Below are 15,537 nucleotides of genomic sequence, written 5' to 3'. Positions count from 1 at the left end.
GGGCGGTACGCGGGCCTCTCACTGTTGTGGCCTCTCCCGTTGCAGAGCACAGGCTCCGGACGCGCAGACCCAGCGGCCGTGGCTCACGGGCCCAGCCGCTCCGCGGCATGTGGGATCTTCCCGGACCGGGGCACAAACCCGTGTCCCCTGCATCGGCAGGCGGACTCTCAACTCTCAACCACTGTGCCACCAGGGAAGCCCTGATGCTCATTTCTGAGTGGGCAAAAGAAAGCTTCCGCCAACACAAGGGTGCACCCTGGAATTTGAATGCGTGGTGCAGAGTAAGCTCTGATAAATTATTTACTAAATGAATAAAGAACTGATGTGTTTCTGTAACTGAAGATGAGAGAGATACCAGAGAACTCTGAGCTACTTGACCTTGACAGGGATATGGCTACGGAACAGAGGGCTCCAGGGGCTGGGCTTTCTAGTTGGTCCCAAGTTGCATCCCAGGGCTGGGTTCCTTCCCCTGGAGGATCCACCCGCTTCTGCTTGTAGCCCTACTGCTTTGATGCTACAGCCTCCTCTTCTGTACATTTAAAGGTTTTGAAAACTTAAAAAAAAAAAAAAAAAAAAGAATGCCAGAAATTAAGTTAGATTTGTTATTCATTGTGTATCATACGAGCAGATAGAGGAAGAGGAAGGAAGAAAAACTGCAGCTTGAACATTTTTTGTTATTAAATGGAGACAGCTAATGAAGCTGGTATTCAGGAAACTGGAATAATCATTTGGGATCTATCTAGGCGGCGAAAGGTAACTTTAGCCCTTCTTTGCTTCAAGGTATTCGTTACTGTGTGCCACTATTGGTTACGCAAATCACTCCTTTGCATTACATGCTTTAAACAGATTTCTATGCCAGACTTGTACCCACCCTTTAAGCTGTTTTCTGCCAACTCATCTGACTGACTAGGGATCTTTCTAGCACCAACTACACTTTATCCAACATCTTGTAAGAACCTTACTTGGGCCCAAAGAATCCCCACTTCACGGCCTGTCAAACGACCCCATTCAAGGGAGGTCCCAGTCAAAGCCTGACCCTGTCCACTCAGTAGCTTCCAAGACCTTCTTTCTAGCCTGGCAACACGGGCCATTCTGTAGCCCTTTCTTCAGAGCTTTCCATCTTGGTCGCTCTGCCTCCGTTTCTTCAACCAGCTTTTCTAGCCTGCCGTCTTCCACCTGTGTACGTTTTCTTGGGAACCCACTAGTCATGACATGTGAGAAGAGACCTTCCTGGTCATCTCTCTTCACACTTCACACTTCTTGCAGAAGTGAGAAAATAAAGCCTCGGCAGGGGGTGGATTTGCCCATTCTCGTAAGAGTGGCTGGGGAGCCAGGATTCAAATTCAGGACTTCCTTTATTATCCATGAGAACTCAGGGAAGTCATTTCACCTCTCAGGCTACTTACCATCTGACACAGATACACACCTAAATAACAGAATCTCAATTTGTTTTAGCCGCCTAAAAAATCTGAGTTAACATCATCAGAGGAGGGCTCTGAGAACTACTTTTGGTCACACACCCTTTCTGTAAACATTTTCTGAAGGCTCCATGGGTGTATTTATATTTATTAATAAATTGTACACACATGCTATCATCATTAGCTAATATTGGAGAGCATAATATACGCTTGGTGCAAGACTTAATGGACAAAAAATGAATATTTCAACTAGTCTTGATAATTTTGAATCTTTTGCTTCCCTTTTTGTTAGATCCGATGAGAATGATCACTACTGTTTTTAACTTCATAGTGGAGTTGAGGAAGACTCTGGACCAGGAGTAGGAATATCAGCTCTGCCGTTTGACTGCTGGCTTGTATTTGCACTTGTCATCTTTGATTGGTAGTTACTTTGCAAAAGCCTTTTATGCCACTGGACCCCATATATTTTATTTTATTTTTTTTGCGGTACGCGGGCCTCTCACTGTTGTGGCCTCTCCCGTTGCGGAGCACAGGCTCCGGACGCACAGGCTCAGCGGCCATGGCTCACGGGCCCAGCCGCTCCGCGGCATGTGGGATCTTCCCGGACCAGGGCACGAACCCGTGTCCCCTGCATCAGCATGTGGACTCTCAACCACTGCACCACCAGGGAAGCCCTGGACCCCATTTTTTATGTAAGTTTGGTTAAAGCTAGATTTTACACACATACACACCCCCCCCACACACACACGCAACACAGTCATGCTATAAACCAGTAAAGCTCTGTGAGGAGTAGATCCTCATCTCCCTCAGAACACCTCACACGCTCGTCCAGACACATAACCAACACTGGGACCAAGCAAATCAGAGAAAACCTGGTGTTCCGTACAAGTAGACAACCATTCTTTCTTATTTTTAAAGATAAAAAGTAAATGCAGACAGACGTCCTAACATTTTCTTCCTGTACCTCATGGACCACGTTGGGCAGCCGCCTTGGGACCACTGTACAGCACTAGAGTTACGATGGTGTGTGTCTGTGCTTTCTTTGTATGAAATAAACTCTAATATGCTATATATTACTATATTCAAAAGCCAACTTCCAGCTGTGTTTCGTTCTTTATAACTTATTTCATCGCTCTTCCTATGTTTACTTTGTATGTCTTTCAATAACCTTAGGCCCAAACCAACAGAACTCGATCTAATCAGTTAACGTTTAATAACGTTCCGACTTATTGGTGGTCAGGGAGTTGGACCAGATCCTCTCTTGAGGCACCTTGCAAATCTAAGATACCCAATTTTCCAGACCTTACCACTGTCAATTTACCACATCATCAGTATCCCTGTGCCATCCATGTCATTTTCTGTAGTACCCATTGTTTCCACATAAAGTCCACACTCTTTAGCTTGGCATGTAAATACCTCCAGGATCAGGCCCCTGCCTGCCTCTCACATCGCGGTTTTCCATTCTCACATGCTGTGCTGCTGCCACGTTAAATTACTTCTCATACCCTTGCCTTGGCACTTCCATGCCGCCCTGACTTTGTCTATGTTGGTTCCTTTGCCTCAGTGACTGTCCTCCCATTCCTACTAATCTCTCCTTGAGGGCCTGCCTCTCAGTGAAACTCCTCCCTATTTTCCAGGACAAAGAAGCCACCCCCTCCTTTGGTGAACAAAGCACAATGTACTTACCCCACTAAAGTGTATTCATCTGTTTAAACACCTTATGTTTTCTAGACTGTGAGTTCTTTGAAGGGAACAACTATGTCCATTTCATCTAACTCCGTGTTTATCGCAGGAGTAGGTCTATTAGGATGCGTTCAATAAATGTTGAGTAAAGAAACAAATGAAGATCACATAAATGAATGAAAAAAGATGACAGAAAAATATGAATATAGTGATTTCACATAGCCCAAAGTAAAAAATAGATATACATGGGTTGGGGGAAGAGAAACATAGATGAAGGCCAGGTAAATGAGAATAGGGTTCAGTTATTGGAACTTTAACTGAGCACCTACTATGTGCTATACACAGTGCTGGGTGGCAGGGAAGATATTTATTCATCCATTTTCTTACTTATGGAAATTACAGGACAACGGTGCCAGTAGTTTCTGTTTTATTTTCCATTGTATTCTTTTTAAAAAAATATTTGTTTATTTACTTATTTTGTTGTCATTGTTGTTTTTGTTGTTTTGGCTGCTCCATGCAGCATGGGGGAATCTTAGTTCCCTGACCTGGGATCGAACCTGTGCCCCCTGCATTGGGAGCGTGGAGTCTTAACCACTGGACTGCCAGGGAAGTGCCCTCCACTGTATTCTAAGCAGTTAAATTACGAACGATAAATGAGACAGAATCCCTATGCATGAGGAACTCACCTTTTAGAATGAATACAATTTGACTTAAAAAAAAAATTCCTTGTATCTGGAAGTAAAGCTAGCATGGGGTAAAAAGGGGAGCTGCCTACAAGGTCATTCCAGTACGACATACAAACACCCCCACAGTTAGCATCAAGCACCAGGCCCTGCCCAAGTACCCTGACTCTGTTCTTCCATTTGGAATTCGGCTCAGTATAGACTCCACCAGAGGCTTCCAGATCACTTGCTGGGTGTGTGGAATGAATGTCACAGGGAAGTACTCCAGTTCACGACAGAACAAGCTTTGCTCTTGGACTGTTTTGTGTATATCTGGGGAGTGGAAAGAAGAAATCCACAGACTTCTTCAGATTAACAGGAATTTAATGTTTAACTAGAAGAGTCCTTTGGGTGCCTGAGTCCAAGCCCCTAATTTACAGGTGAGATACGTGATCCCTAGAGATGGACAGAGCTTCCCCTCCATCACCCACTGAGGCTGAGGCATCGACAAGTCTGCTATGATGCTCTCACCCCACCTGGGGGCATCCAATGACAAGATGGCCTGGTAACTGCTAGTGGCTTCTGGGCCCTTAGGCCTGCCTCCTGCAGAGCCCAGAAGCCACGGTCCTGTGATCTCCTAACTTTCTGTGGTTGTTGAGCTACTTCAGACACTCAGGGAGCATGAGGTCCTGGGCCCCTGCTCTGCTCACTCAAGCCTGGGGGCAACCTGGCTGCTGAACGCTGATGCTTTGGGCTGAGTCGGCGCTCGCAGAAGTCATCTGGAATACTTCCTGCTGGCCAATGAAGGTGCACACAAGAACAGAGCCCACGACTGTTCAGGACACCGTATTTCCAGAGAAGTGAGTCCTGGCTGTGGCAAAGGAGAAACAGGACTGAGAGAGACCAGCCAGTGGAGAGCATTTTTGAGGAGCAAAAGCCTCCTGATCCTGGGTGACAGGGCTGGCCAGGTCGGGGGACACGGCTCGGAAACACTGACCGTGTGCCTGGGGCCAGGGAATGTGAGTACATGTCTATATAGGCTGTTCTCTGGGCTATGCAGCCAGAGGCCGGCCTCTAAGAGGACTCCTCAGCAGATGGCTTGTGTTGCTAGAAAAACTTGAAGCAGCTCTGCTAAAACGTGACTGCACACAGTGTCTCAGTGGACAAGTTCATTTCACGACCGTGTGTCCTGTCTTCCTGTCAGGGTACAGGACAGGTCTTGCTTCTTCCGGAAAAGGGAGACTTCGCTGCTTTACTCAGAAAGGGGAGACTAGGATGCATCACAATTAGACCCACTTCCTGGGGTGGGGCTAGTGCGGGGCAGAGACACAGAAAAGAGCCGTGCAAATCCAGCTCGGCAGGCCGGACCTGAGGTGTAGAGCAACAGACAGGTGGCATTCGAGGGAAACAGTCCTTCCAGGGGCAGGGGAGGAGGACTGACAGGGGACAGGCAAGGTGAGGGAGCTCCCAGGGGCAGCTGGATGTGGATGTCCCGTGTGCCACCAGGTAACGATGCCCAGGTTCCTAAGCAGAGCACGGGTGGATCTCCAGACCCAGACATGGCAGGGGTGGGAGCCAGGTAAGGGGAGGCAAGGCTTGCATCCTCGGGGGGCAGGGCTACCAGGCCGCTCATATCAGGGGCTTACGGATAGCAGGCGAGTTTGGGATTCTGGGACAGGACAGAAACCCACTGCCAGAGCTGGCACATAAAGGGTCAGGCAGAGGAATGGTAGGAGGACTGGAGGCTGAGCCGCTGGGCTTGCTCTAAGCCCTCCTCCTCAGGTTGGGGTTAGTCCTAGAGGCCTGCAGGCTAGACCCACAGGGTAGAGTCGCAGGGTCCCCCCCGTGGTGGGAGGAGGTGGAGGCAGGGGAGGGCGGGTGGGCAGGTCTCTCTCCCCGGCTAGAATACTGCCCAGAGGTAGCATCGCCTCCCCACAGCCCCGCACCGTGGAGCTCACTTAGAGCCAGCTCTTGACGCCTCCAGGATTGGGCTGGGGTGCTGGTTAGACTCATTGCAGAGGTGTTTGGTACGTCCTGACCCTATATTCTCCATAGAGAACAATATTAGTGATGTGATGCATGGCCCTCCAATAGTTTAACTTCTCATTGCTTGAAGTTTATCAGTGTTGGATGGAAATGCAGAAAGTCCTTGACTTACAGACACTGGAATTACTACTTGAGAGCCTCACTTAGGACTCCAGGCTCGCCAGGACTCAGGCTCTGCTACTGCATCACTGAGCCAAGAGTTTTTTCTCTGGCCTCAAAGTCTCCTCTTCAACCACAAAGGACTGCCCATCTCAAAGGTCTGTTCACCCCTGCCTGCCACAGTGCCAGGGCACTTGCATCAGTTATAGAACTACATTAATGCTTCGGGCTAAGATTCTCATTTCTCTCCCAGTTCCTACGGTGACACTAAAACCTATACGAATACAAAGGCCCTTGCCAATGCGAACACTGACTCTTGCTGTAAGAGATAACAGCCACTAACACTCATCCAGTGCTTACTGCTCTGACACATAAGTGTTTTATATCTCCTTCAATCCTCAGACATCCCCACGAGGTACCAATTATTATCCTTATATGACAGATGAGGAAAGTGAGGAACAGAATGATTAAGGGACTTATCCCAGGTCACACAGCTGGCAAGGGGTAGGGCTCAAATTCAAGCCTCGCTACCTGCCTCTGAGGCCATGCTCTGGAGCACTAAGACCTGCTGCATGTTAGCTTTTTACTGTGTGGTACAGTATTAGAAAGAAAGTCAGGGCCAGCTGGGGTTGTAGAGTTGTAGCAGCACCATGTTTTACAGATTTCCAAGCTGAAGATGTGGAGGTGGGAACATAAAAGACCTAGCAGAGAAGAACAGAGGCTCAGCACATGGGCTCTAGGACCAATCAGCTTGGCTTCAGAAGCTGGCTCTGCCACTTACAAGCCGTCTGTCCTGGGCCAGGTTACTCAACTTCTCTGTGCCTCAGTTTCCTATCTGTAAAAGAAGGGGCATGAATTCCCTAAGTTATATGGTTTCAGGGGAGATGTAAAGGTGTTACTAATTATGAAACTTACAAAGCATTTCAAATAATGCCTGACACATAGAACATCCTTGGTAAATATTCGGTGTTATTACTGAACGTGTGCTCTGCACGAGCCATTGGGCTTCCTGGGTATTTTATCTCATTTAATCTTCCAAATAACCTGCAGGGTGAGAATGAGTAACCCCTCATTCCAGATGAGGAAACTGAGCCTCGCTCACCCAAGGTCGCTTGCTCTCACTTGCCCAAGAACTTGAATGCAGGGCCTCTCCCTCTAAACCCCGAGTGGTTCCCGCTTCCGCGCTGCATCGTCTGCTAATGCTTCCTGTGATGGACAGCTAGGAAGAAGCTCAGGCTACAAAGCAAACAGATCGTAATTCGGTTTTGGAATCAATAAAGGGATGATCAAGTGGCAGAGGAGGACTTGTTAGCTGCTCATCAGGATGATGTGAGAAGCTGCTGCCCGCATCCTGAATTAAATCACCTAGTTGCTTTATCATCATAAACATTCATTTCAATGCGGGGAGGGATTTTTTTTTTTTTTAAACCAACATGAATAATATATAATGGTTGACATTTTGGAGGAAGCAGGTTCTTTACCTTCTTCCATCTTCCATCAGGGTAATTTATCATTGTCTTTCTTCCTGGCCCCCTTTTTTAAACTGATGGGGTAGCCTGTCAGTTCAGCTTGTTCTGAAAACGCAGGAGTATAATTCAATAATAAATTCGCTCAGAGGCCAGCTGTCAGGAAGCTGGTGTTTATGTGAACTCCATTAGATGACCTCTATTGCTCAGACTCTCGGAGGGCTATCTGAGGGCTGTCTTAAGGCCTGGGGCGGGCCGAGGGGGGTGGAGTGGCAGGCAAATGCATTTCTGGAACTGCTCTGTCACCGACACTTGCACATGGCTTTAGATCTGCAGTGGGCTGACGAAAAATTATATTGCATACATGATCTTTCCCCCCTCTTTTCCATTATATTTTCCCTCTTGTAACCTCCTACTTCCAAAATTCTCGGAAACATTGTGGCTTTATAAAGGGTCTGAGAGAAATTCTAAAGGCTGACGTGGTATCAAGGTTATTTCACTTCTGTTAGGGGCAGTTTTAAGTCCTGACTGAGGTGACATGCCCTAATCTGGTCAGTGCACAGGCGAGGGGCAGATTTTTCTCAGTTTCTTCCCCAAACTACCTTTCTGGTCTCAGAGTCCCCTCTGTTCTTCTTTTTCCTCCATGGCCCCTCTGCACACCAGGATCATATCATCCTAGATTCCCTGAGACCCTCCTGGTTTCAAACATTAGAGCATGTCTCTTGACTTCTGATTTGGAAAATAGTGTCACCATAATTATGCTCCGGCCACATTAAAATTCTCTTGGTTCTTTGATTATCATGGAAAGTCATGCTGGTTCCTCAGTCTAGAATGAATTTTTAAATCCTGTTCAACTGAAACCCACGGTAAGCAACATACCCTATTCAAGGGTACACACCACACACGTACGTGTCATGAAAGACATATCCTTTTAGAGTGCTGCACTGATATTTTCTATTCCACTGTACCCTATTCCATTTAAGTTTACTTCTTAAAAAAATAGCTTCGACCCACTACTACATTGACTTCATGATGTGCTAATAGGTTGTTGTGACCTGAAATGGGATAAATAATGTTTCAGTGGCTAACCCTCCTCACTGAAATCTTTGTCTCAGGCCAAAGGCCATCTCCTGCCAGAAGTCTTATTTCATTAGTTCATTTGTCTGTTTGCTCATTCATTCTCAAAACCAAACATTCACTGCGGCCTGTTCTGAGCCAGGCCCTCTGCCGGGTGCTGGAGAAACAGAGATGGGCCAGGTGCAGCCCCCGTGCCGTGGAGCTCAGGGACCTGGATTTGCAGTGGGAGTGATGGTCCCGCCTTTGAGCTCTCAAAGCACTCTCTCTCTATTCTGTTCGAGCACTCAGCAGTAGCTGATTGGCTGACTCACTGATTCATCCACCATTCATTGTGGTTTAGTCTGTGCCAATCCCTCTGCTAGGCACTAGGGATTGAATGACCAACGAGGCATGGGACGCACAAGGAGGCCCCAGTGTAATGGGGTCAGATGCACATCTTCTTGCAGGCCTAGTGCAGAGTAGGTGCTGATTAATATTTACCAAATGGAGCGTGGCAGTTCTGTCCCTCTCTGCACCTGCCCATTCTCTCCTCTCCCTAGGATCTGACCCTCTCTATACGATACGATACTCTGCCTCCTTTGAGACGAATACTCTGGTCCATCCCTCCTTTTTCTAAAGTCCCCCTGACTCCTGAAGTCTTTTCTTTTTGGGTTCAGTGTGCCCTGTGGCTGACTTTGGTAGCAACCTGCCCACATCCAACCACTTGCCTGAGTGAGCTGATAACCTATTAGGATTCGAGGAGCCCAGAGAGACTTGACAACATCACATCCTTCCTCTCACCAGTACAGTGTCCTCAAACATGTTCTGAACCGGTAGCAAGTAACTTGGAGGTGGTTCTTCCTCTTCCTATAATCTGCTACCCTGTCTAGCAGTGGCAATCCACAAGTATTCACTGAACTGATCTGTCTGCCCTGTGTCCAGCTCTTTCGACCCAGTCAGTCCTTCCCAAGATAAGAGATACAACCAAAGTTGTGTAACGGGGAAACAGCTGCCTTGAGTGGTCTTAGAGGAGGAATTGTCTCACACTGCCCTCACTTTCCCAGCTGTCTTATCCCCGGTTTCACAGTCTGGGTCCTGTTATCTGTCCTCCTAGTATGGACAATCTAGCTGGGGATCCTTCTTCTTCCACCTGCAGACCTGAATGGTTCCTCCCCTCCCACACAAGTCTCCGTAGAGGGCACCCTGCATTGTATTCTCCCCATGAATCCAGGGGAGGGACAGGTGCCTTCCACTAGGCAGAATGGCTCCAGGCACTCAGGCCAGGGTGGAAAGACGGTATTCAAGCCACCTGATCTGGTGATGGTGGTTCCCCTGCCTGTTTTTTCCCTCCTACTTTAGACCTACTTGAGATCAGCTGAAGACATTCATATCTCTGTCACTTTATGTGGAGCTGAGCACAGCAGTGGCAGAGGGTCAGATAGAGCTACTGCATTCATTAAACCTGTATTAAACACCTACTCTGGGCCAGGCATTGTGCTGGGCTCTGGGGACACAGACGAACCAGACAGGGTCCCTGAGGGAGGTCTTCCTTACTCTAAGGCCATCTGGCAGTACTTCTACTTCAGTTCTGAGTCAAGCTCTGGGCTTTCCTCCAAGAAGTCCAGCCCAGCCCAGCCAAGAGCCCACTCTGCTTGGCTGGGGCCCTCACATCCTGGGGTTCCGTTGCCCATCCTTCCCTGAGGGCTACCCCTGCTCTAGTGCCTCTGACACCAGCTGAGGTGCTGCACAGAAGCATGAGGAAGCCCCCATATAACTGCTGGTGTCATGTATGCATCTGGAGAACCTCTGCTTCCTCATCCCTGCCGTGGTCAGGCCTCTGAGGAAAAGTATTCTGGGGAGAGCCCTGGGTGCTGAGGACTGGCTGGCTTGCTTTCCCCACAGAAGGGTGCTCCGGTCAGTTCCAGCTGGCACTGAATTCCTCTCCCTCTCATGGCTGGTCCCAGCATGCCTCATACTTGGGTCTCCCTGAGTCAGTCACACAGCTGGGAAACTGCAGAGTAAAGGAGCTGCACCCCGGGGGCTCCTTGCTGGGCTCAGAAACGCCGTTGGGTCTCTGGGTGACAGCCTGCTTCTTGGCCTGTTAAATGGACTCCCGTTCACACTATACAAATTGTGGTGCAGCAAACGGGGTGCAGGAAAATACGGGGTTTTTCTGTCCCACAGGCTTGTTATTGTTAAACACAGGCACAGAGTCAGGCTGGCCTGCCCATCAGGAACCCTGCTCTCTGGAGAAGGGCCACTGGACTCCTCCCTAACAGGAATCCCGGCTGACAGCTGCCTCACAGAATGCTGCCGTTTCCCTTCCTCAAATAAGGATTCAGCAATCCAAACCTCGTTCCTCTCTAGGTGGCAGCTGGACTTTCCTGGAGGGCAGATTACTCTCAAGTTTCACTTCCAATCAAGGAATTAGAGCTGGAAGCTCTAACATCATCACCTCCATTCTCACGTTCATCATCATCACCACCATCGTCACATAATTAGCAAACATTTTTTGTGTGGCCAGTACTAGTCTGAGACTTCATGTACTTTTTGTTTTTTCATTTAATTCTCACGACAACCCTGCACAATAGACATTACTACCCTGCTCTTACGATGAGGAAACTGAGGCTCAGAGAAGTTAAGGAATTTTCACATAGCTATAAAGTGGATGCAACAGACTTCACATCCAGGTCTCGGCTATTTTCACCAGACCATGCTGCTGCCATAGAAGCCACCATTTACTTATCACGAATGTGCCACGCCCTGTGCTAGGTGCTTTATCTCAGTGAATCTTTTCAATGGCTTTCATGAAACGATTACTATTATTGCCAGTTTATCTTTGGAGGCAGGTACACAAAGGTTCAATCACTTCCCTGGGGCCACACTGAGCTAGTAGGAGGTAAAGCCAAGATTCACACTCCGGGCGCTTTCTATGATACCACATTCCTTCATACGAGAGGAAAGAAAGCAACAACCCAAACCTGGCAACTGATTTCACTTTATCCCAAAGATGCAAATAAGCCCTGTATTACGGGTTCAGAGCATGACGATAGAATCCAAGCAGGCAGTCTAACAAGAAAAGCATCTGCTGTCTTGTGTTTGTGGGTTTCCACTCACTTGGGCTTGTTTTACATAAAAATCTGTTTGGGGATACTTAGTAGTGAATGATAGCTGCTTCTTCTGAATCTAGATCAGTGAGGAGCAGGGGCATAATGATTCACGAGAATAACAGGTAAAAGGAATTTTAACAGTAACATTTGGAAGCTTCCGTTATCCATTTGTTTTAGAGCAAATACTCTATTCCGGGCCCTGCCCTAAGTAATATAGGTTTGGAGAGATGAATGGTCTCTACTTTCAAAGCATGTTATTTAACTGAAGGTGACAGATATATAAACAATCATCTGGGGGCTTCCCTAGTGGCGCAGTGGTTGAGAGTCCGCCTGCCAATGCAGGGGACACGGGTTCGTGCCCCGGTCTGGGAAGATCCCACATGCCGCGGAGCGGCTGGGGCGTTTGGCCATGGCCACTGAGCCTGCACGTCCGGAGCCTGTGCTCCGCAATGGGAGAGCCCACGACAGTGAGAGGCCCGTGTAACACACAAAAAAACAAAAACAAACAAACAAAAATAAAAACAATCATCTGGGAGCTGACTTCTACACCTGCTTCTTCTACTAATCTGTAATGTGATTTTAACAGATAATTTAACCTCTCTGGACTCTGAATCCTCAGTAGAAAATTAAGTAAAATAGATAATGTATCCATCCATCCTGTGCCCCACTGTCCCTCCCCATCGCTCCCCTCTCTCCTTCTTTCCTTCCATCTCTTCAATGTTCAAGGTATATATCGATATATGCATATTTATCTTGAGCGACTACTAAATGCTAAAATGAGTGAGATGCAGTCCTGTCCTGGCAGACTCAGTTTAGAGGGTTAACAGACATTTACATATTCACTATATTAAGCCCTTGTCCAGAGCCACATATCCATCAGTGGCAGAGGCAGGATCTGAAACACAAGTTGGCTGGACTCCAAGGCCTATACTCTTTTCTCTCTGCTGAGCGGTCCATTTTTCCCAGTACAGGTTTCTCAAGTTCCCCACTTGACAGGCTCCTTAAGGCATGTCAGACTGGGAGAAAGGATACTGAAATCCTTGGGCGGGGGCCGCGTGATTCCTGGCACATAAGCAGCAGGCTTGGTGAGTGACCTGAGGACACTCAGGGATCACGGTCCCTGTTGGTACTTATTAGGATGGCATGGTAAGGGCACCCCAAAACAGAACAGCCACTGGCAGCCAACCAGCCATAGCCCTAATCAGATTCCCTAACAGATCCAGTGAAGAAAGGGTGAGCAAGTAATAGTCCCCTTGGTCGGAGTAATATTTCTATCTCCAGTTGACTAAAAGAACTCACACCGTGGGAAGGCCCACAAGCATACATATAAAATCACACAATTGAAGGAAAGAGCAGAAGCTCCCTACCCAGAGACGAAAGCGGTATTTCTGGCCAAGATAAACGAATAGGTTTTTCCTCACTCTGTTTCTGCTCCTGGCTCTGCCACTTGACTAGCCTGTGAATTGGGGAAGATCATATAACCTCTGAGGTCCTCAGTATTCTCGGGGTAAGCTGAAGGGACTATAAAGTACCTTCATCCCTAAAAACGTTAAAATTCAAACGCTTTGACACACTCTTGCTGGGCTCAGAGAACTCCCCCGACTTCACTTTTCCCCTCTTGTCATTGCTCCTTGTGAGGAAGGGCTGGGGCAGTGGAAAGCATGGGCCCTGGAGTCCCAGCTCCATCGTGTCCCAGGAGCGAGCCTTCTCCTTGGATTCCCAGTTACTCTCTGGGGATCATAATACTGCCTTCTAGGGAGACTCCCCAGGAGTCCTCCTTAGGTCCCCACTCGGCCCCCTTACACATTTTCCTGGATCCAACTTCTGTGTGCTCATGGTTTCATCTACTGCTTGTTTCTGGATGGCTCACATATCAAAAACCCCAGCCCTAACCTCTGTGTGAGCTTCAGGTTTGCTTCTGAACTACAAACAGACATTTATTCTTGGGTGTTCTACTGAGGTGAGTCCGTGCCTTGCCCTCGCCAAGCATCTGAGTGAGAGACTCCTCTCTCCAGCATCCCTCAGACCCAGCAGAGGATGAATCCCTGCTGATTTCCCTCTTTAAATAGAACTGGGGATGCCATTCATTCTTCCCTTCCCTCATCCCTACCACATCGTCCCCTCAGGGCAGGAACTCTCTTGGCAGAGAAGTCACGAACATAGAAGGCACACAGTCTGTGCTGAACTGAACTGGGCTGACTTTTAAAGAAAGCTCTGTGTGCATGAGGTATCACTACATTGGAAGACATTCAAAATAAGTTATCATAAATCCCTCCTTCTTGGATACGTTTCCCAAGTTCACAGACCCTGATCTGGGGAGCAGAGAACAGACAGCTGCCTTTTGCTGGCTCCTGTACACTTTTATGCCCCTGGGTCTTTGCACAAGCAGTTTCCTCACCCTGGCACACGCTCTCTCCCTTGCTGAGCTATTTCTCATCTTTAAGACTCAGTTCTTAAGTCTCGGCCTTCCCCCGCCCAGGAGCACCTTCTCTATGCTTCCAGAGTACCCTGGGGGCATAGTTCTGGTCTATCACAATGGAACAATTTTTTGTCCCCTTAGTGGGCTGTGAGTGACCAATGGGCAGGGACTGTGCTCCACTCATCTCTGTGCTTCCAGCACAGGACCTGGCACAGAGGAGACCTCAGTAAAAACCTGTCCAATAGACGACACCACTGAACGCTTGTGAGAGAACGCATGGGCGTATGGCCTGGGGTGCCAGCAGATGCACCCCACCCCAGCCTAACAAAATCTCCCGGACATCAGCTCTGAGGGATGATAGTGTCAAAGCTTTCAGCCCATCTGGAGACCACAGAATCAGTAAGCGCTGACTGCAGAGTGGGTATTGATCCAAGATTCCCCTTGGACCTTTGATTTCCCACTCTCTCCATCTATCACCCAATGAGGACAAAAAAACTTCACTCATAAAAATTCCAAACGCCCTGGATAGCAGTTTTCTAAACATGGGTACCTGAGGCTGCTTCCCTGCCTCCCCTGCCATTCCATCAGGAGCCTTCAACGCCCACCCTCCTGGCCTCCTCCCACTCCCATCCAGCCACACGTGGCCCTGGAGGTGAGCCACTCCCCCTTCAGAGAACCACGGCCAGAGCTGGACTCACCCTCCGTCAAAGGGGTTCTCCCCGGGGATGATGTGTGTGCTGTCCCTGCCCACGAGGAACTTGATCCGGTCGTAGAAGGAGCGCAGGTTCTGCTGGGACACAGGGGCCTGTGTCTCCTGGATGATGTCCAGAGGGTCGGGGGAGCCCAGGCACAGCGGGCTGACGTGACAGAGGGGCTGGAGGCAGCAGTCGGGGTCCATGCAGTCCACCAAGCCATCTGCAGGGGTGACAGAGCGTGACGTTTATATGGCTGTGTTCAATCAGCATCGTTTGTCCACAGAGCCTTCCTTCATTCACTTCTCTATTTTCCATTCATTGGAAGACTTTATTAAGTGTCTGACAGAAGCCAAGGGCTTCGCTGGGCACCAAGTAGATCCAGGTGTGAGATCGGGGGGCCGCCTACTAGCCTAGCAGGAGAGACAGACAAGTCAGTGGGCAGCGAGACGTGTTTTTCTGTTTTTTGTTTTTTTTCAGAGAGGGAGGAGGAATTATATATACGAAGGCCCAGAGGTGAGAGAACGACACACTGAACATTTGAGTTGCTAAATTCAAATGCTGGGCTCAGAAGGTGAGGGGAACAGCACAAAATCAGGCTGTGAGGTTGGCAGGAGCAAACAGCTGGGCCTCCTGGACCAGGTTAGGGAGTTCGCATTTCACCCTCTGGACAATGGGAGCTACTGAAAGGTGTTAAGCAAGAGGTGATTTTATCTGAAAGTCACTGCATTGCTGAAAGAGCGTCTCCTGTATCGTGGCGAGGGGACTGAAGGGGGCCCAAGGCAGAAGCTGGGGGCTGCATGGAGGCAGTGTTGCTGAGATTACACAGGAGGAAAATAATGGTTCCTGAGACTAGAGCAGTGACAGTGGAGACTGAGAGAAGAGG

General features: G+C 48.6%; 1 protein-coding gene across 1 annotated transcript in view; it reads right to left on the bottom strand.

Moving 5' to 3' along the window:
- Nucleotides 1–15,537, bottom strand: part of TENM4 (teneurin transmembrane protein 4) — a 385,173-nt gene that overhangs the window by 79,590 nt on the left and 290,046 nt on the right. Inside the window, exon 15 of the mRNA XM_060017248.1 lies at nucleotides 14,658–14,874. Within this exon, the coding sequence (XP_059873231.1) occupies nucleotides 14,658–14,874 (217 nt within the window). The remainder of the gene's footprint in view (nucleotides 1–14,657; nucleotides 14,875–15,537) is intronic.

This window comes from Delphinus delphis, chromosome 8, assembly GCF_949987515.2.
Source record: "Delphinus delphis chromosome 8, mDelDel1.2, whole genome shotgun sequence".
Classification (NCBI taxonomy): Eukaryota; Metazoa; Chordata; class Mammalia; order Artiodactyla; family Delphinidae; genus Delphinus; species Delphinus delphis.
Note: the sequence above shows the minus strand (reverse complement) of the source record. Positions and strands in the feature narration are given on the sequence as shown.